Source organism: Cornus florida, unplaced genomic scaffold, assembly GCF_030987335.1.
Source record: "Cornus florida cultivar Cherokee Brave unplaced genomic scaffold, ASM3098733v1 CherokeeBrave_3.0.0_Hap2_Chr09, whole genome shotgun sequence".
Classification (NCBI taxonomy): domain Eukaryota; kingdom Viridiplantae; phylum Streptophyta; class Magnoliopsida; order Cornales; family Cornaceae; genus Cornus; species Cornus florida.
Window position 1 is genome coordinate 60,934,755 of NW_026775579.1, and position 23,820 is coordinate 60,958,574.

General features: G+C 36.6%; 1 protein-coding gene across 1 annotated transcript; it reads right to left on the minus strand.

Annotated features, from left to right (window-relative positions):
- Positions 1–1,615: 1,615 nt before the first annotated feature.
- Positions 1,616–9,133, minus strand: LOC132274071 (probable LRR receptor-like serine/threonine-protein kinase At3g47570). Its single transcript, XM_059775230.1, has 5 exons — positions 8,146–9,133; positions 7,772–8,062; positions 5,324–5,594; positions 2,314–4,025; positions 1,616–2,196 (listed from the first exon to the last, which is right to left on the minus strand). Exons 1-5 carry the CDS (start codon positions 9,077–9,079, stop codon positions 1,835–1,837), a joined length of 3,570 nt encoding a protein of 1,189 aa, XP_059631213.1. The 5' UTR covers positions 9,080–9,133; the 3' UTR covers positions 1,616–1,834.
- Between the last annotated feature and the right edge of the window lie 14,687 nt (positions 9,134–23,820).

The following is a 23,820-nucleotide window of genomic DNA, read 5'->3' on the forward strand; positions in this document are numbered from 1 at the left end:
GTTCACATCGTCACACACTTGCATATAATGCAATTTGATCATACCATGGGGGATTCAAATGAGATTTAAAGTCTCTTTTTCAGTGTTGGTGCATAGTAGGTTCATTTTCACATTTTTAACCTGTTTCAATCAACCGGTGGCTTGTTTCGGTCGACCGATGCTCTTTGGTTTTCAATTGAATAGCAAAAGTCCAATTCCAGTAGCCATTTTCAGTCTCGAGCCACAAACCGGTTGACCGGTTTGTCATTTCGGTCGACCGAAATGAAGGGTCATTTCCCTTCTTCTCTTGGCTTACTTCGGTCGACCGAAGCTCCATTTCGGTCGACCGAAATGGGGCTGTCTTGTGGGTTTTGTTTGGTTCGTTGCTTAGGCTTGTTAACTCTGCTTGTTTGTTCCAATAGGACCTTGTTCATTTCGTTTAAGCTATTTAATGGTGTACATAGTCTAGTTTGAACTAGATTTCGTTCGTTTGGCCGTCATTGGTGCCACAGGGTACATTTGACCTTTTTTGTTTTAACTCTCGCTTTCGGTTATTTCTTTAAGTTCCGTGACTTCATGGAAGGTCACTCTTGTGTCTTAGGGATGATATATGTCCCTAGAGACTTTGGTTTTATCTTTTGCTTTTGCATTTCAGATCCGTTATCGGGTCAACTTTTGGTTCATCACTGACGCACCAGGTTAAAAAACCCCGGTCGTTACAGGAGCAATGGTGCCTTGGAGACCCATACAAGAGAGATTCAAGGCTGTGACTCTGTGGTGCCTAAGACCACATGAGACACCAACCCAATTGCAAACAGAGCTAGTGGTGGACCAATTACTAGCCAATACATCTTCAGGGTTGCGAGTGATATGGTCTCTGACAGCAAGAAGAGCAAATTGATCGCTGGTCAAGTTTGTGATGGAGCTAGACACGAAAACGATGAAAAAGCTTACTCCTTCTATAAACAGTTGGACTTCGACTCGCGAATCAATTTCAAATAGATTTTTTAATCTTGTTTAATTAACTAACTAATTTCAAATAATCCTGGCTCGGCTAGTATGTTTGCGAATATGTTGGTGAATAAACTTGTTAATAGACTCGTTTGGAGTTGATGAAAATTATATAGATACCTTGATAATTTTATGTGATAAAAGCTTAGCCTACGTACTATAAACCTAATATGAGCTCCTTTTATTTAAGATGAGCCAAACTTAATTCAGATTATAACCATTCATCCCTATTAAAATAGAACCCTAGCCCATCTATACTGCTATTTCATCTTCACTCTTAACAATGACTTGGAATTAATCATCAATATATCATTATTCGTGTTATATGATCTTTAAAAATTCAATAAAAATACCTTCTTCTTTTTTCTTTTTCTTTTTTTTTTTTAAAAAAAAAAAAAAGTATGTTAAGAGAAAAAATTGTGTATTAATAAATTTTGGGCACTATATGCAAGATTGAAAAAAAAAAAAAAAAGAGAGGCTATAACTAATTTTGTTGCATTTTGACGATTCGGGTTCCATTACACCATGTCCACATCTGATTTCTCTTTTTTGTTTGTCAAAATATGCAAATTGAAGCAGGTTTATTTAGGAAAAAAAAAAAAAAAAAATTTGAAGTAGGTTTTTTTTTTTTTTTTTCAATTGACTTTGAATTTAAATATTCAAATTCAATTTGCATAGTTTGCTCAAATTGAAGTAGTTTTTTCAGTTTTGATTATATATATAGAGACATTTTTTCTTGATTAAATTGTGAAATAAAAAGAAGATATTAGCCTCACTATAACAGGAAATAATGTGGGAAGTACATAATATTACTAAACCTAATACATAATAATCTTGATTGCTTTTAAATTCTAGTCCTACCAATATTTGCTAGAAAGGAGACCCTAAATTTTTTGAGTCTAACCAAGACTTCTTCGATGTTGATCCTTTTCTCAAGTGAATCATTTGAACATTCCATGGCCAAACCCAAGATTGATGATACACATTGCTCCTTCACAGAGAAATCTTCTTCTTCTCTTCCCATCAAATTACAGTCCACAACTCCAATGATTGAACCATCCATTAATGCTTCATTCACCCAATGCTTCAAGCTCTCCCCAGCAAACATTTCTTCCGTCGGCTTCTTCCTCGTGAATGTTTCTAGCAACATAACACCGTAACTGTAGACGTCACCTCTTGTAGATACTATTCCTCCCGTTCCATATTCTATGCATGACATTAACGTTAATTAAGAATTCAAAACTGGAACCGAACTATAGCATGGAATGGAGAATTTAATGTCTTCAAAAAATAATAATAATAATAATAAAATAGGAACATCACCTGGTGCCATATACCCAATTGTTGCCAAGGTCATGGTTTGTACCATAAGATCCCCTTCACTTAAGAGTTTTGCAATTCCAAAATCAGCAACGTGTGCAACCATGTCTTCATCGAGGAGGACATTGCTGGGCTTCAAATCGCAGTGAACAATGGGTGTTGTATGACCATGATGTAGATATTCTAAGGCTGATGCAACATCTATCATGATATTTAATCGTTGGAGGATATCCAAGCAACAGTTGTGAGAATACAACCACTTCTCGAGGCTCCCATTAGGCATGTACTCTAGTATCAAGGCTTTGAAATCCAAGTTAGTGCAACTGCTGATAATTTTAATTAGATTTCGATGACGAATGTTGCGCATTAGTTCGCACTCGACATCAAAACTCTTGAAGGCTCTTTCTAGTTGCAAATTGAAAACCTTTACCGCAATACTCATCCCATCCAAGAGCACTCCTTTATATACTGAACCATAACTCCCTATGCCGATTAGGTTTGTATCACTAAATGCTTCTGTTGCTCGTAGAAGTTCCTCATACGAAACCCTCCTCCATGCAAGAGAAGACAAATCTGCTTGGGTCTGCAATTTGATCTTCTGGTTTCGGCGTCCCATCAACAAAAATACAAAGGCCACAACAAGAATTGCAAATGCAACAGAGGGTAAAACATATTTTAGAATAGCAAATTGCGGATTCTTGTTGGTTTTGCACGGGGAAACTTGCAATCGTGGTACACCACACAGTGCATCATTATGCCAAAATGACTTGGCTGTAAAGTTGGCAAAATGTCCTCCCGTAGGAATTTCTCCTTTTAGTCTGTTGAAAGACACATTGAAATATTGGAGATACCTGAGTGCCTCCAAGGATTTGGGAATAACTCCAGAAAAGTTGTTACCTGATAGATCTAACAACTCCAAGCTTATCAAGTTGCCCAGCGAGTGAGGAATAGGTCCTTGCATTTTATTGTGCGCCAAGGAGAGAGAAACTAACGACTGAGCTCCTCCGATGGTGTTGGGGATTGTACCTGACAAGTGATTCCTTGACAAGTCTATAGATCCTATAACTTTCAAATTTCCAATATCTAATGGTAGATAACCTCTTAGAAAGTTTGAGGATAAGTTTATAGCCAATAGATCTTCAAGGCTCCACAAGTTTGGCGGTACACCGGAAGTCAATTTGTTGGAGTCAAGGTAGAGCCATCTGAGAGACTTAAGCTCGCCCAAGCACGTAGGGATCTGTCCATATAGCTTATTATCACTCAAGTGTAGGTCCCCCAATCTCCTTAACCGACAAAAATCATCTGGAATGTATCCATGCAATCTATTATTTTGAAGATATAAACTTTCGAGATTTTTTAATGCCCCTATTGTTTTTGGGATAGGTCCAGTCAGTTGGTTGCTTCTTAAGTCTATGAAATACAAGTTGCTAAAATTCCCGATTCTAGTTGGGATGTTGCCCTTGAGTTGGCATCCAAATGCATCAAAGGCTTGAAGCGAGGAAGACAAATTTCCCAATGAATTTGGAAGTATGCCGTTTAGGGGATTTAATGATATGCTCAATTGCTTCAATTGTCTGCAATTCATTAAAGAAGAGAAAAGTCTCAACTCCGGGGTAGAAGATTCTCTGGTCAAACTATTTGAGCCAAGGACGAGATACTGCAAGAATCTTAAACTACCAAGCGTATTGGGTATACATCCAGTGAATGAATTAGAGCTCATTGTCACGATCCGATTCCTAACGACGCCATGAGCATAGAAGATACGCATGCTGGTTGGCTAAGAACATTCATTGACTGGGAATGGTTCCAGGGAAGGGGCGTGCAGGACCACAGGATGGTACCTCTTCAGAGTTCAGGCAGGTCGACTCGGTTCAGTTCGAGGTGCTTGTCGCTGGTCGTGGACTTGACTATGAAGAAGGGAGTTGGCCATCCCTGCACAAACTGGTCGGGAGCTGGAGCCGTTCCCCTGACGAGGCCATGGCAGGCCGAAACCAGTCAGCATGCATCCTTGGGAGGGCAGGTCGTGGTGGCTGACCAGGGCGCTTGCGCGAGCTGAAGCAACGCCTTGGTGCCGCACGGGCCGTGCCGCTGCGCCGAATCTCTAGGCCCGTGACAAATGGTATCAGAGCAGGACTTGGGGAAAAGCACAAAGGCGTGCCCCCTTGTCGATCCGGGGGTCTTGAGAATGAAGACGGTGCACTAAAGCGTCGGTGGGCAATCAATGCTGTTGGAGGAGAGCCTCCATCTCCCCATGAAGACGCGTCCTTTAAGCCGGAGGGCCGCGCGCATCGGTTGGCCGGAGGGCCGCGCGCACCAAAGTTCTTGCAAGTTCAAGAGGCGTGCAAACCGTTGTGAAGGGCGGGTATCAAGTCAGCCGGAGGGCGCTTGTTTGCTCGGGGTGTCGCGGAGGCGGCATAACGTGGGGTTGCGTCCCGAAGAAGTGGGCGTCCCTTTAGCCCGAAACCCTATCATTGGGCGAGTGCAGCCAGGGGTTGTACAAGGAAGCGATGGTGGGCAGGCGAGCATACCACTTGGAGGAGACAGGCTTTGGAATGTTGGACGCAGCGGAGTCAGCGCTGCACTGCGACGAGGGCGTCGCAGGATTTGGGTGGGGGAGAATGTCACGATCCGATTCCTAACGACGCCATGCGCATAGAAGATACGCATGCTGGTTGGCTAAGAACATTCATTGACTGGGAATGGTTCCAGGGAAGGGGCGTGCAGGACCACAGGATGGTACCTCTTCAGAGTTCAGGCAGGTCGACTCGGTTCAGTTCGAGGTGCTTGTCGCTGGTCGTGGACTTGACTATGAAGAAGGGAGTTGGCCATCCCTGCACAAACTGGTCGGGAGCTGGAGCCGTTCCCCTGACGAGGCCATGGCAGGCCGAAACCAGTCAGCATGTATCCTTGGGAGGGCAGGTCGTGGTGGCTGACCAGGGCGCTTGCGCGAGCTGAAGCAACGCCTTGGTGCCGCACGGGCCGTGCCGCTGCGCCAAATCTCTAGGCCCGTGACATCATGCCAATGATGATTAGCCTAGAAGCATTCGAGATAGAGCTTGGGATTTTTCCACCGAGTTTATTGCCACCCAGATTAAGGTATTCAAGATTAGAAAGCCTAACCCCCATGTCCAGAGGAAGATGGCCTGAGAAGTAATTGTCTGACAGGGCAAGGCGTTTCATTGTTGACACATTAAATATTTTGAACGGAATGGTGCCAGTCAAAGTGTTTCCATTGACATAAAGAAACTCGAGATTAAGGTTACCAATCTCATCTGGTAAAGTACCTGCCATTCACAACATGAACACACCGGCATTATTGTTGAAGCTTTAAGAGTCTTACAAATTAGCATGACTTTGGTAATTAAGTTGAGAAGGTATGCATTCATGAATTATCCACACTTATGCATGGTGCAACCATTGTTGTGTCTAGACTAATTCTCATTGTTTCGATTGGTTTATTGGACCTAAGAGTTTTTGATATACAGAATGGAGGAAGCAAGAAAAACTTAATTCGCACTCCTCTTTTTACTACTGCACTCTCACGTACTTCTCTTTTTCTTGTAAAAAAAAAAAAAAAAAAAAAATGATAAGAATGTCCCTAAGATTATTAATGCATCTCTTATTTTATAATACCATTCCTACCTTTTATAATATAAACTTTTTTTTACCTTCTATACTCCTGGTACTTTTTCTTTTCTTTTTTTTTTTTTTGTCAAAAGGAGCAGATTATTCAATAGAAACAACATGAATGAAAACTAACAAAAGATAATACAAGAATTTGCTTAGCAAAGAGGTTAACTTTCTAATGCAATTGTATGAAAAATAGGAAATTTTTTGCTTATCAGTGCAAAAGTAGTTTGTTTAAGATAATTTTAGATTACAAACTAATGCCAAAATATTTATTAAAATTAGACTTTAATCATAAAAAAATCAACTGCTAGACAATTGTGTGTGCATTGCATTAGCCAAGATTTTTTAGTGAATCTAAGTGATTCATAATCAACAACAAAGTGCCTGTCAAAATGCCAAACCTATATCCAACTGGGTAGTTGCATTACAGATTATCATATATGCATGCATGCCTTTATTTACAAATTAAATTTCAAATTATGATTGAGTTTTAAAGCCGAACATAAATTTTGAAGGTAAATTTTTTTTTTTTTTTTAATGTGGTTCCAGAGAGGAAAATTTACCCATGTCATTTTCAGCATTTCTACCAAATTCTCTGCTTCACGGCGAATAGTTCCTTGTTTTGTTTTTAAGTTTCCTCATCTATTCTTTTATTTCTTTTTCTTGTTTAAGTTGGAACTTTCTTCCACTGCATTACCTTTCAGATTCAAGTATTCAACACACTCGCACAAAAAAAAACAAAAAAATTCCAACAAAATTCTGAAGCTTTAAACTTTCAGATTCCAAATAAAAAATAAAAAATTAAAAAATCAGAGAAATGTAAATTGCGTCAATACAAAGTAGAGTAACATACTAACATCCCAAATTCCCAACCCCAAGGCCAACATACTCGCACAAAAAAAAAAAATTCAAACAAAATTCTGTGTCTTTAAACTTTTAGATTGACAGATTCCAAAACAGGGGTAAAAAAAAAACAAAGAAAAAAAGAACAATTTCAAAGTCCAAAACTTCAAAGTTCAAACAATCAAAGATAGTAAGTTTAATAACACAACTTGTTTAGACTTCAAAAAGCTGTGAGGAGGAGGCAAGTAGCTATCCAAGGCTTTCGCGATGTCCGGTAGTCAAAGAATTGAAACTTTGGACCCAAAGTGTGTGTTGGGCCCTTTTTGTTTTGTAGCCCAACCATCAAAAAAAGGAACCAACCCCCAAAATAAGGCCCAAACAATCCAATTAAGTAGAATAGGTGTAATCGCATAAAATCGTGCGATTCCACGATTCTACTATCGATTCCACCGATTTCACTCATAATTCTACCAACTGAACGATTTCGGTGCGATTTGGATCGATTTTGGGGGCTTGAGTTGTAGACTCGTGCAATTTTACGACTCAAAATCGTACAATTTTGACAACCATGCTTTTTTTATAAAAGGAAAAAAGAATTAGTTAAACTGTGACGTCGACCAACCCACACTATACAAGCATGGTTTTAATTTAAATCTATTCTCTCCATGGTTGAAATGGAATAAAATTTGTAGTGCCACTTTTGATCTTTAAATGGAATAAAACAATTGGAGGCTGCATATTTAAAGATGTGCTGACATAGATTTTGTGAGATATAATATTGTAATATATTTATTTATATAAAATACAAAAATTAAGTAAAGATGAATAATGTTTCTTTAATGTACTGACTAAATTTGATGACATGTATGAAATTACAAGCTTCTCTAACGTTAGGAGCACTCTTGAATTTGGAACTTCATACAGATTCATTATGCACAAGGAAAACATTTACTGAAGTGAAATAAAGGTAGTAAAGTCTTGAAGATACCTGTCAAGTAGTTGTATTGAAGATACAGGCCTTTGATTGAAGTAAGGTTCCCAATTTTCTTGGATATACTACCTGTGAGTTGATTTGAAGAAAGATCTAGCACTCTAAGAAAGGGAAGGTTGTAATGAATGGTCGCTGGGAGGCTTCCAGATAGTGTATTGTTATAGAAGCTTATAACTTGCAATGATGAAATGTTGAGGATAGAAGATGGGATGGTTCCTGTTAGAGAGCTACTCCTCACATCGATTAGTTCTAGATGTTGAAGATTAGCTATCTCCAATGGAATTACACCTGCAAAGTTGTCAAAAGCAACACATGATATTCTCCCTTGTTATGCTTATAATGAATAGTTAGATGTGAAATTAAAATCATACCTTTCAAGTTGTTTACACCAAGATACAACACCCTGAGCTTGGTTAGGTTGCCAATTTCTTTAGGTATCCTACCATTGAAGTCATTGGCCGACAATGATAAAACTTGGAGCTCCCGGCATTTGTATAAATTGGATGGAATTTGCCCGCTAAGTTGATTCCAAGTAACATAAAATCCTTCAAGCTTAGGAAGATTGTTGCACATATCTACAGGCAAACTTCCGGACAATCCATTGCCTCCCAAACTAATCCTTCTCAAAGAAGAAATGTTGAAGATGGTCGATGGTATGGCACCTGTGAGCTTGTTAAAGTACAAGCGTAATACTTCCAGTTTAGAAAGATTACCAATCTCTTCCGGAATATTTCCTTGTAAAGAATTGTTTGAGATATCCAATATATGTAGCTTCGAGATGTTGCATAGTGATTTTGGAACAGTACCTGTGAAACTATTGTTATACAGTATCAACTTATGGAGTTTTTGTAAAATCCCAAACCATAATGGAATCCCTCCACTCAAATTGTTGAGCCCCAAATTGATTTCTTTTAATCGACGCAAATGAGCCAACTCTTCAGGTATATACCCTTTGAGATTGTTGTAACTAATGTCAAGTGATGCCAGGAATGAGAGATTTCCAAGATGTGGAGCGATGGTACCTTGGAGACCCATAAGAGACAGATTCAAGGCTGTGACTCTGTGGTGCCTGAGACCGCAAGAGACACCGACCCAATTGCAAACTGGGGTAGTGGTAGACCAATTATTGGCTAATACATCTTCAGGTTCATAAGTGATATGGGATCTGAAGGCAAGCAGAGCATATTGATCGGTAGTTGAGTTTGGAAGAATGGACCTAGCCAAGCAAACCATAGAACAACGAGAGTGTATCAACAATGCAACAGAAAAAAAGAAGCTAGTCCTCTCCATGAGTTTGAGTTTCATGTGGAAGACTTATGGACGACTTAACAAACAAGAAAGGCTAAGCAAAATGTTATATAAGATGGTGAAATCATGGTCATGATCTGGTGATTATGAGGATGCATAGTTGATAATCTATGCTCATTGATCACAACCACCCACTTAGCTATCCAATCGAGATTACTACAACAACAAAGAAACACTGAGATGGGCTAAAAAGAAACACACCAAAAATTTTAGTCACGTCAGGGCTCACTAGTCAGATTAATTTTAGTCACCTCTTGAATACATTTCACCCATCAAGACGTAATACGACCGCGGAAAATACTCCATTTCCCTTGAAAATGGGTACCCAACTTGACGTCTTTTGTGGTTTAAGGCCAGTAGCAGTGCTGGATCGATGTGATAGGTGAAGAAGATTGAATGACTCCAATGGCGCAATAAATTGATTTGGTATGAATGTGGTGATAGCTAAGTGGAAGGACATCTGATGTTCCTAAATATATATAGAAGAATCATAAGATGGTGAAATCATGATCCGGTGATTATGAGGATGTCTAGTTGATTACAGTTGATTATAATTGCGTGCAAAAGTCTAATCAGATGGCCGGGCCACTCAGTGTGACCACATAAAGCAAAACCACAAAATGCTCAAAGTGCTTGACCCGTTGCATTGTTTCATGACCAGCCGGTGAAGTCAAGCGAGACGTAACATGACTGTAATAAATATAAAGTTACATGCATCATTGTTATTGAGATTGTGGAACCTAGTGAGGAGTGACCATTCATTCAAAATTCAATTTAAATTATTTAATATGAACTTTCAACTTTGGATTTTGATCTGTAGTTTTATGTGTTTGGTTAAATAAACTTGGCGTCTTGAAATTGAAATCGATATAATTGGAAAAAAAACACATTTGGGGAGATCATGTATGTTCTAGAGAGAAAACTAGGGTTACGTCATGAAACAATCCTTTTATTAACCCTATTAACCCTATTAAATAAAATAGGGTTAATACAATCCTTTTATTAACCCTATTTTATTTTATTTAAAATATATATATATATATAGAATGAAAACAAGATTCTACAGTGGAGAGTTTGGTGCCAGCTGTATTGGCATATTAATTAGGGCCGTACAATTCCCAGTTTTCCACAGTAGTCAGATAGACCACCCCACTGTGGATACGTTTTCCCAGTTTTCCACACTAGTCAAGATTGACCTTGTGGATACGTTTTACCCATCAAGCGGCGTAATACAACCGCAACACAAATTTTTCCTACAACTCCTTGCACCACTGTTTGGTATGATTTTGGATATTTCTAATAATAATAATAATAATAATGAAAGGTAATTTTGATAATTCTACTAATATAGTCTCGGTGTATGATTGACTTTTGATTAATTTGTGAAAAATAAAAGATTTAATAATTAGTGATTTCTTGTGTTAGTCGATTGAAAGCTAAATGATTTTGTCATCTGTCTAAGCCAGCCGAGGTGTATTTTAAGAAAAAATATGAAATGAGTGAAACATACACATCATTCATACATTCATCCAATCAAAATACACCGTAATGAAATAGGTTCACTTAAAAATAATTTTTTTCCCTTAACTAACTGAAATAGGTATGCCCAAGTATATTTGTACAGTTTTTTCCAATCTATGAAGCTTTATGATTTCAACCAATCACAAAAGCTTTGAATTTTCTTTTTTTTATTTTTATTTTTTTTTCCTTCAAATGAGGTGTTGAAATTTTGTGTCAAACAATTCACTTTATAAATACAAAATTTTGGTCTCAGTTCCAATTTCACCAAAGTATAGGATTGCTTGTTTGGCTCAACACCCATTTTAATTCTGGATGCCAAGCACATATTTTTTAGTTTTAGACCCTAGCCGGTCTTAAACAGGGTATCTATATGATTGTAGAGAATAATTTGATTTATTTATTTTTATTAATAGTTTAGTGATTTTAATTTCATCATAATTCAAGGACTCGGCTTCATGTGAATCAGTGTAGATGAGTAAACTTTCTTACATGTTCATCCTCTCCTTTTATCAGATTGATTTATACAAATTCAATTACTAAACTATGCAATGCAAGCTAGCTCATTTATAAAAAATGATAAAAGGTGAAAACAGTGAATGATAAGGGTGAAAAGTTGCAGTGGCTAAAAATTATTTTTTTATCAATTTTCTTTAATATTATGAATATAAATACAATCATTGATACAACATAAGTTCATTTATGATGGAATCACACCTGCAAAGTTGTTAGAAACAACACATATATAATTTTCGACCTTGTTAAACTAATAAGCTTGTACTGAATATATAATTACGTAATAACAATAATTAGTCACACAAGAGCCACAGAGGATAAAAACTTCACCTAGGGGTGCCATTGCAGTATCAAATACACAGACATGATCTTGACGTGTGTCAGATATGACTGGTCGTGTCCGAAAATTTGAATATTTTATTTTTTTAATTGGACACGCCATGAACATGTCAAGACAAGTTTTGGACATTCCAAGACATACCGAGGTGATTTTTCAATTACATTTTTTTAGAAATTTGAGATTAAATGCAATTTAAAATATATTATGGGTTAATTATAAATATATTATAACGTTCACCAAAATAATAAACATCTAATTCTGAGCTCCAAAATAGTGATTTCATTTGTGCTTATATAGATAAAATGAGTAAACATTATTATTATTATACATAATAATATATTATATTATCAATTTTTATGTATCCATGTTGTATCCCTGTTTGATTTTTTTTTGTAAATTTGTCGAATTGTTGTGCACTTATCATGTTCTAACCATGTTTTTATTCGTGCTAGGAAGCACAAGAGTAACAGGTGATGATGATATACAAACATTGTGACCTTGAGGTCACGGGTTCGAATCACAGAAACATCTTCATCTTATGTGCATGCGGGATAAGGCTGTACAATTGACCCTCCCCAATCCCTACATTGCCATTTATATATGACCAATATAAATAGAAACAAAATCCTCACATATAAACTTCTAGAAAGTAGTAATAATAATTAAATAAAAAAGAAACTTACAAGACCTATTTAGCAAGTGTTATGCATGATATGGTTGAGCAATTTGCTACTGGAAAATACTCCTATTTAAGTTTATCAATTTTCCATTATGCTTATGTCATTTCATCTCCACATGAGGAACATTTCAAAACTAATAACTTGTGGAGTTAGATGTGAACTTAAAAATAATACCTTTTCAAGTTGGTTCCTCCAAAGATATAACACTTTGAGCATAGTCACATTTCCAATTTCTCTTGGTATGTTGCCATTAAGGCCATTATATGACAATAATAAATCTTGGAGCTCTTTGCATTTGAATAAATTGGATGGACTTTGTTCGTTGAGCTGATTCCGAGAAAGATGAAGTCTTCTAAGTTTAGGAAGATGGTTGCACATATCTACTGGCAAATTTCCAAACAGACTATTGTTTTTGAAGTCAACTATCCTTAGAGAAGAAATGTTGAAGATTGAAGATGGGATGGACCCTATTAGAGAGCTACTGCTTAAGCTCATTACTTCCAAACGTTGAAGGTTACCTATCTCTGATGGAATTTCACATGCAAAATTGTTAGAACCAATGTATCCCGTGTTATACTAGTTTGTTTGTAATGAATATATTACTTGATAACAATAATTGGTTAAGTAAGAATACCGGGGTATGATGATATAAATACCTTGTCTTGATGCTTACAAGTAAATTTAGAACACCTTTTAAAAAAAAAAAAAAAAAAAAAAATACATATATATGTATATATACACTCATTAAAAATAAAAATAAAAATGAAAGAAACTTACAAGACCTAGCTATTTAGCTGCAGTGGTTGCAAAATTGGACACAACCCATCAACATGACATGAAATTAGTCGGCTTAGGTTAAACTTAAATCATGTTCGTGTCAACTTGTTTAATTAATCATGTTATGTTTGTGTTTGGGAGCTCAAGCTGTTTAACTCTATTAGACCCATTAAATTAATTGTGTTACAATCATGTCAGTTCAATAGGATTAACGGTAACTTGTTTTAATCCAATTATTATGCAAAAAAAAAAAAATTCAATAAAAACCCAATATGTACATTGTATTATTATTTGTATTTTTTTTTTTTTTTTTTGTAATTGTATTTGTATTGTCCTAGTTATCCTCATTTTCATAAATTGTCATCCATAATATCATTTTTTTTATATTATATTTGCATTTTACAATTTACACTTGAAAACATTTCACATGACCCATTTTATTTAAAGGTTTAAATAAATAGTTTAACGTCATATCGTGTTATGAGTTACCCATCCCCTTTCTTTAAGGGTTATACGAGTCATGTTACCTGTTTAATAAACGGGTCATGTTCATGTCAAGGTTTTCCATCACGATTATTAAACAAATTGTATTCGGATTGACATGTATAACATAATACTATTAGATCTAATGCGACATCGATATGATCCGTCAACATGAATTGCCACCGCTGCTATATTTACAAGATAATCAATTTTCCATTCTGCTTATGGAATTTCTTCAGAGATATATCAAAACTGCTAACTCGGGAATTAGATGTGAACTAATTAAAATCATACCTTTCAAGTTGTTTCCACCAAAATATAACTCCTTGAGCATAGTTAGGTTGCCGACTTCCCTTGGTATGCTACCTTTGAAGCCATTGAATGACAATGATAAACCTTGGAGCACTCTGCATTTGGATAAATTGGATGGAATTTGCCCGCTACGTTGATTCCGACAAAGATAAAGTACTCCAAGTTTAGGAAGATTGTTGCACATATCAGTAGGCAAACTTCCATACATGCTATTGTTTCTTAAATCAACTATTCTCAAAGAAGAAATCTTGAAGATTGAAGAAGGGATGGACCCTGTTAGAGAGCTACTCCTTGAGCTCATTACTTCTTGACATCGAAGATTACCAATCTCCAATGGCATTTCTCTTGCGAAGTTGTCAAAAGTAACACATAATTTTCTCCCTTGTTATGCTTCTAACTCGGGAATTAGATGTGAACTAATTAAAATCATACCTTTCAAGTTGTTTCCACCAAAATATAACTCCTTGAGCATAGTCAGGTTGCCGATAGCTCTTGGTATGCTGCCTTTAAAGCCATTGAATGACAATGATAAACCTTGGAGCACTCTGCATTTGGATAAATTGGATGGACTTTGCCCGCTACGTTGATTCTGACTAAGATAAAGTACTCCAAGTTTAGGAAGATTGTTGCACATATCAGCAGGCAAACTTCTAGACATGCTATTGTTTCTTAAATCAACTATTCTCAAAAAAGAAATCTTGAAGATTGAAGAAGGGATGGACCCTGTTAGAGAGCTACTCTTTAAGCTCATTACTTCCAGAGAAGATTACATATCTCCAATGACATTTCTCCTGCAAAGTTGTCAAAAGTAATACATAATTTTCTCCCTTTTATGCTTCGAACTCGGAAATTAGATGTGAACTAATTAAAATCATACCTTTCAAGTTTTTTCCACCAAAATATAACTCCTTGAGCATAGTCAGGTTGCCGATTTCTCTTGGTATGCTACCTTAAAATCCATTAAATAACAATGATAAACCTTGGAGCACTCTGCATTTGGATAAATTGGATGGAATTTGCCCGCTACGTTGATTCTGACAAAGATAAAGTACTCCAAGTTTAGGAAGATTGTTGCACATATCAGCAGGCAAACTTCCAGACATGCTATTGTTTCTTAAATCAACTATTCTCAAAGAAGAAATCTTGAAGATTGAAGAAGGGATGGACCCTGTTAGAGAGCTACTCCTTAAGATTATTACTTCCAAACGTCGAAGATTACCTATCTCCAATGGCATTTCTCCTGCAAAGTTGTCAAAAGTAACACATAATTTTCTCCCTTGTTATGCTTCTAACTCGGGAATTAGATGTGAAATAATTAAAATCATACCTTTCAAGTTGTTTCCACCAAACTATAACTCCTTGAGCATAGTTAGGTTGCCGATTTCTCTTGGTATGCTGCCTTTAAAGCCATTGAATGACAATGATAAACCTTGGAGCACTCTGCATTTGGATAAATTGGATGGACTTTGCCCGCTACGTTGATTCCGACCAAGATAAAGTACTCCAAGTTTAGGAAGATTGTTGCACATATCAGCAGGCAAACTTCCAGACATGCTATTGTTTCTTAAATCAACTATTCTCAAAGGAGAAATCTTGAAGATTGAAGAAGGGATGGACCCTGTTAGAGAGCTACTCCTTAAACTCATTACTTCCAGACGTCGAAGATTACCTATCTCCAATGGCATTTCTCCTGCAAAGTTGTCAAAAATAACACATAATTTTCTCCCTTGTTATGCTTCTAATGAATACATTACTGTGATAACAACAATTGACCACGCAAGAATACCACTTAAGATGATATGGATAACTTATTCTAATGCTTACAGGTAAAATTAGAACAACCTTTATATATATATATATATATATATATAAAGTAAAAATAAAATCCTCACATATATATTCAATGAAAATATAAGTAAAATTTATAAATAATGACCCATTTAGCTATTGTACATGATATGGTTAAACAATTAACTAGCAAGGGAAACACTAGTACAAATTTAGCAAGTTTCGATTATACTTATGGAATTTTTTTTCCACATTAGGTATCTATCAAAACTACTAAGTCACATATGTGAACTTAAAATCATAAAAAGTTGGTTATTCCAAAATTTAACTCCTTGAACATAATCTGAAAAAAAAAAAAAAAAGAAAAAAGAAAAAAGGTTGTTAAATTACTCACAAAAATAGTCAGATTGTTGCCCATATCTGCTCACAAACTTTCAGAAAGACTATTGCTTGAGAAATGAATTATCTGAATTATTTTGCTAGTGTAATGCATGACAAATATATTAAAATTAAACCTAACTCTCAAGTAAGCTGGGATGGGGTGAAATCATACCTCTCCAGCTATTGACACCAATATATAACTCTTTAAGCATAATCAGGTTGCCAATTTCCTTGGGTATGCTGCCATTGAAGTCATTGAATGATAATGAAAGATATTAGAGCTTCCTGCATTTGTCTAAATTAGATGGAATTTGCCTATGAAGCTTATTCCGAGAAAATTAAGTATTCCAAGTTTGGGAAGACGGCTGCATATATCTGCGGGCAAACTTCCAGACAGGCTATTGTTCACCAAATTAAGTATTCTCAAAGAAGAAATGTTGAAGATGATAGATGGTATGACACCTGTGAGCTTGTTAGAATGCAAGCTTAATACTTGCAGTTTAGAAATATTATCAATCTCTTTTGGAATATTTCCATGCAAATAATTGTCTCCTATAACCAATAATTATAACTTCGAGATGTTACCTAATGGTTTTGGGATAGTACCTGTGAAACTATTTTTATTCAAATGCAACTGATGTAGTTCTGGTAAGATCCTGAACCACGATGGCACCTCTCCACTGAACTTGTCGTATTGCAAACGGATTTCTTTCAATCGATGCAAATGAGCTAAATCCTTGGGTAAATACCTGATGAAATTGTTATGACAGATGTTGTGACGACCCAAGTTTTTCAACCCGGTGTGTCAGTGATAAACCGAAAGTTGACCCGTTAATGAGTCTGAAACGCAGAAGTAAAAGATAAACCAAAGTCTTTAGAGATATAAACCACCTTTAAGACACCAATGAGACCTTCCATGAAGTCACGAAACTTAGAAAGAACGAACACGGGAGTAAAGGTCAAAATGGGTAAAAACCTCTAATAAAGGGGCAAAATGGTCAATTCATAATAAAATGAGAAACATGACCCTAAACAAGTCAAACAAGGTGAAAACAACCTAATCTAATCATTTCATAACATTTCAAAAGGTTCTAAGAACATTGGACAAGAATCCCACGAAATGCCTTTTCACGGTTTAAGCAAAAACTGACACTACTTCACTAAAACATGAATAACTCCCACTATGATTAGAATATCAGAATTTAATTGGTACCATTGGAAATTTGACTTAAAATCCATGAATTTAGGCTCAAGAATCACCCCATTTGGATTTAAAACGAATGAGTTATGGTCATTTGAAGTCGGAAGAACAGTGCAGAAACTGGACTGAAGCTACTCTCGGGATCTAGCTATTTCGGTCGATCGAAATGACCCATTGGACGACCGAAATGAACAAAAATTGTGCTGAAAACATGATTTTGAGGTGTGGTTACTTCGATAGACCGAAATGAACCATCAGTCAACTGAAATAACCTATCGGTCGACCGAAATGGTCCTGAACAGTGAAAATGGCTAATGGAAAAGCATGCTTTGAAGTTTAATAAAAAACCAAAAGGCTTCAGTTGACCGAAATGGCATTTTGGTCCACCGAAATGACTCAAGAAAGTGCAAAAATTTCATGTTATGCACTCAAGGCTGAAAGTTTACTTGAAATCCCCCATGGCATGTTCAATTCACATAATATGCTAGTGTGTGATAATGTGAACATGCACGCAAGTGTAATATGGATATTTAAACATGCTTCAATGGCCCATGGCCTTATTACACTCCATTTACAGAATTTGCCATGCCAACCTCAAAGTTGGAAAAGTTTACATTTCAATGATAAAACTTGGAATTTAAACACATACACTTGAACTTTAAAGTCTATGGCCTTGGCCTCACGTCATACATATCAAATAGATCCCAAGTAGTGTATCTAAGTACAATTTACACATAAAAAAGCAAAAAGAGCATGTTAAACCTAACTAAGTGTTACAATATCAAAAGTAAGACTTAAACATGCTAACACTTGCATGTAAACAAGAATGCTTTGAAAGAAACTTCAAATTTTCAAACCGTCAAAGATAAGTGCCAAATCTCCATATCTTGAATCATGTACCTGAAATATGCCCCAGTAACGTAGGGGTAAGCAACATAAAGCTACTCGTAGGAAATGAGCATGCATCGACCTAAGTTTTACAAGTTTGCATGATTTAATCATTGTGGTTCATTCCACCTAACGTCTATGTCAAAGGTGAAACTCAGGGAGCATCCTAACTACCTAAGATCATTACTAGCATAAAACACATCCTTTATGCAATTTCAACAACACAAGGGCATGCTACACATAGCAACAAGATATAACATGCTTACACAAGGCAACTAGATAGAAACATACTTACACAAAGCAATTAGATAGAAATATGCTTGCACAAAGCAACTAGATAGAAACATGCTTACATAAAACAACAAAATGTAGATTCTCAAGGTTATCAACTTGAAATCTAAATGCTAGAATAACCAAAGTGGGTCATGCCACCTAACGTCTATATTCCAAATGAATCTATAGGATCATTCATAAGTCACATTTGAACAATAAATCACAAATCACAACATCTATGCAATTTAACCAATATAGAAGCATGTTATACAAAACAACTAGATATAGATTCTCAAAGTTATTAACTTGAAATCTACAAGTACGACAACAACTAAATATAACAATTTAGTATAATTAGAATTCTAATACCAAGCATCAAGACATAAATTCTCAAAGTTATCAATTTGAAATCTAAAAATGCGAAAACAACTAAATATAGCAATTTAGTATAATTCAAATATCTAATACCACACATCATGACATAGATTCTCTAGGTTATCACTAGAAATTTAAAAGTGTGAAAACGAATAGTGGAAGACTTGGGCATCACGTCCTGGATTTCCGCCGAGAACAAAATGGTTATTCCAGGTACTAATCCGCTGGGAAGACCACCCTAGTGCGCACTATCTCAATTAGGGAGAACTTATATCTCTCGCACTAGAGTCAAACTTTAACCATATCACAGTAACAATGTCCCAAGTAACTCCAAAATAAACCAAATAAGTTCATAACTTATACATAATTATATAATGCACGAAATCACCTTCCATGCACAAGTAGGTTGAAACCACACAATCCATGTCTTAGGATTCAAATTCTAAACTGACATACATAATGTCAACACAAAGTGTACAATTCATTACACAAGTCAATCATATATTCAATATTGGAAACAAGTTCTCATAAATATAAATTTAACAATAAGGTACTCAATGCTTAAAACATATCCAAGTGACTTCACGGCAAGTCCAAATCTATGATCTTAACATAGAAAGAACTTCTAAAACATGATTAAATCTATGGATAAACAAGATTGAATTTAATTAAATCAAAATAATTAAACTCTCTAGATTTCACATCATTTCCAAATGGCCTCAATTTAGTATATGTTAAAGGACAAATCATGATCATTACATATATTCATTCAAAAGCTTAATTAGGCCATGAAACCACTAAATAGATTTTAATTAATTCTCTTAATTAAAGTCTCTAAATTTTCAATCTCAACCAAATGCTCTCAAATTAAAGTATGTTAAACAACATGCCAAAACTTAATTTAGAAGCATAATACAACTCAATTTTATGCAAGGTATAGTCATGAACTTTAATCTTTCACAAAAGATAAATATTAATTAAAAAGTGCTATTTTTATTTAATTAATCCCAATTTAATATATGTTAACAAATATATTAAAACTAAACTGTCTAGCATACCACAATTCAAATCAAAGTTATATATCATCATAAATTTTAAATCTTATACAAAGAAATAAAAATTTATAACTTTCTAGATTTGATACAAGGCATACATATATGTTGTATAATCATGGCAACACACAATACAACACACAAATAATCCTAAAACATTCCCTACCTCCATTTGAGATGAAACCTCAAATCCCCACCAAAATGAAAGTGCTCTGAATCCGACGAAACTCTTAGGTTTTGTCGGGGACAATGCCGTGAACATGAATCCCCAAAAAGCCCCATCAAAAACACATGTTGACCTCAAACCCAAACTCAAGAAATAGCCAAAACTGAAATCTAATAAGGAGGAAAGGTAGAGCACGGCGAGGGGAATAATAAACACTAAGGCACTACACCTTTTCAACCAAGGGAAGTGACCGGAAAAGAAGAGAGAAGCATGGTAGCCATGGCTGCCATGAGATCCGGCCAAGTGAGAGGAGAGAGGGAGAAAAATCTGATTTTTTAACTAAAGGCACCCTATTTATAGAAATATCTCAAAAAGTGCCACGAACGGGCCCCGCCGGGTCTGAAAAAGTGAAATTCCCACAGATGCGCTCAAAAGCCAAAACTCCGTGAACGAAAAAGATTCAAAATCAGAAATAAGAACAACGGAAGAAACGACGTTAAAAACCGAGTCCCGAGCAGAAAGTTATGCCCCAATAAGTTTGGTGCAAACTAGGGCTAGAAATCCTGAAACTGGAAAACATCGACCAGGAGGAAATTCCAAGAGTGCACGACTCAACGAAAAGTGGAAATAAATCCCGTATGAGGATCCAAGCTCAAAACAAGACATTGAGTAATAACTTTCATTAATTGCACAATGGCTCCTCCAAAAAGTGAAAACTGCGAAACTGCCCCAGAATGAAAATATTTTCCAAAAAGATATTTTCATAGAAACCCCTAAAATAAATATCTTCAAAAGATATTTATGAAAAATACCCCAAGAAAAGAAAAAGATTCCAAAGAACTGTGCATCCATGCCCCTATGGACACCGGGAGTAACTAGAGTACTTTACTACAAAAGTAAAGATACGCATTTCATGGAAACCACTGAGAATGAAGATACGTGAAGTCAGAAACCAACTTCGAACATAAGAAGTGTGGTTATGCTAACAAAGTGACAAATGGGGAAAAGACAAAATAGGAAAAAAAAAACGAAATGTGAATGGTGTCGAAAAATGAAAAATGTGAAATTGACTCGATCCTCAAAGGAAGTTGTCAATCCAAAGAAAAAAAGTCTCAAAAATCACTCCAGAGTACTCGAGACGACACTAAGCGATGAGGAACTGAACTCAGAAAGGAAAAGATCAACGAAAAAAAAAAAAAAAAAAATCCATGAAAATCTGAGTCATTACAACCTTCCCACCTTAAAGGGATTTCGTCCCCGAAATTCAGCCCCAACAAAACAAAAAGGCGAAACCAGGATAACTACGGAGTACACCTCCAAGTATCCTACACAACGCGATACAAAAGCAATCCTAAAACTGAAAGACAACGCACAGACCAATGTCATTAGCACCCACGTGCTAACGACAGGATAACCTCTCAAAAGGAACGTGACTACATGGCCACCTGACAAGTCTGAACTTACACAGAGAACCCAAGGTTAGACAAAAGAATGTAAAACAACAATCGTAAGCATCCCTCCTGACAAACCATCATAAGGAACCAAAAACAACCACCAAAAGAACTCCAAGATGACATATCGAATCAAGGTACCGAACAAAGACGACATGGCAATACGAATAGTGACCAAAACCTGCCCACGGCGTACTCAAATGTGTGGTAGCAATAACAGTACCTAGTGCTCGCCCACACTTACTCGTCAGTAAGGTAGCATAGACGGCAACTAGCACTCGCCCACAACACACAACTTTGTATGGTAGTATGACAATATAAAGCACCAGTTCATAACTTGTCCCCCACTAGGTCTACCCATGAAACCTCTCGATACCAATGACATCAATGTCAAAAATGATCATTACCAAAAACACTACGGGGACCAACATTTTGTGAGAGTTGAGATATGGTCCAAAGATGTCCGGCCGGACCATCTTGGCCAATCCCAAAACTCTAACAACAATGCTATAGGTACCGCTATGCTTAAGGGCCCAAATCCTTAATATAGCAAAACCAACATCTCCAATGTCTCAAAATACCCCTATTAATAACATTAATCAAGAATCCAAAACCTAACAAGCAAATCAACACCTACAGAAATTAAAACGAACCTCACAATATGACATTTCATCGAAAGTCCTTCACATTTCTCCCTGAAATAGATTAACTACAAGACTACACCGTAATCAAACATCAGATCCACATCCCTATCATGGATAACTAAATCCTCGAAATACAAGTCCACCAAGTGGTACATACATCAAAATCCTGACAATCAAAATCACAAAATGAGTCTCTCAAAACCGTGCTTGGCATCACCAAGCCAAATTAAAATTCCTCAATTTCTATCAAAAAACAATCACTGGAACTATGATTCCTCAAAACTATGCCTAGTCATAACTAGGACGAGAAACTCCACAACAAGCCATATCTAACAGCAATCCTCCAAAACTTCTTCTAAGAGTCAACCACATTCAGGTCTCCAAAACCAAAACAAGTCTCCAAAAGACATTCTCAAAAGAGCATCGAGCTCTCCTCACGAATCAAACAAATCCTCAATGATATGGACACAAGTCCTCATAAAATGATCTCACATCAATCAACTCACTCTGAGCACTCTAACTTCGTCAACAACCACGGCAGAACCTCCCCAAGGGAAGACACGAAAGAAAGGGAACCACTAGTCCTAAAAAGGACAACACGACGACTCCATATCTAAAATGAAAGACAACAAGGTCAAAGACTTCACCCCCTACATGGAAGTAAGTCGACCAAAATCCATCAAATCCTTACTAAGGACTCAAGACAACAATGATGATCCTCATGGACCAACCAACCCCAAAACTGTGCACAAGGCAACGGAGGGAAGAGACTCACTCCTTGTGAAGTCCCTAACATGAACCAACACAAAACCATTGTGGAAACCCACATACACACTACGTGCGACCGAGGGAAACGAATGGGAAAATCAAACCTGGAAGTCATGCATATGACAAGGAATGCAACTACTAGAAAGAAAATTTACTCACATAGATAAAAATCAAAAGTACATTTTGCACGTCTCCACATAAACACAAAAATATGTCATAAAAGTACAGTAACAACATGGCATCTCTAAGCATATAAAGAAGGCATGCTAATGCCACACGACAAAAAGGCAAATGTGGATAGGCCTCCACCTACTCATGCATCACAATAACATAAATCATATATTACTAATATGGTAGTAAATGAAACTGCAGAAGATAAAAAAAAAAAAAAAATGATGTAACAACGAACCATATGGACATCGTGTCTTAGAGTGTCTAGGTAAAAGGAAGGACAATTCCTAGCCATAAATTGACTCCAAAACCAATGCGATAACAACCTATCTCAAAACAAACGTGAGCCTTTACCACAATGGTAAGACTCTAACAATCCATCTCCGAATCTAGAGGTGACATTACAAGTGACACTAACAATGTAATGCTCTCTCTACCCGAAACATCAATCAATCGACTTGATCCCAAAAGCATCATCACGCAAGAACTCCTCAAAGAAAAAGGCAACTATAGCCATACCAACAACAACCAAATCAATCCCCACGACTGATCTCCAAAACAACCATCATCATCATCGATCAAAAGGACAACGCCTATCAAAACCCAAATTAACACTGATTCCATCTGAACTACACTTGTAGCTAGCCAGCACGGTAGCATAACAGTGCCATGCACCCGCCCACACGTATCCGCCCACGAAAACCGCAATCCCAGAGGAATCATCCCAAACACCCAAGGATCCTAAGAGGTCCATAACCTCATCATGACCCAAAACCAACAAATCATTCACTACAGCAATGCTAAATGACTCACCTCACGAGGGCCTAAACAAAAGGTATCTCACCACCTATCTCAAAACCAATGCTAGGTCGACAACAACCTATACCACCACGAGACTATGACTAAAATCACCATCAACCTCAACTCGTGCCTTAATGACTAATCATGTGTCAT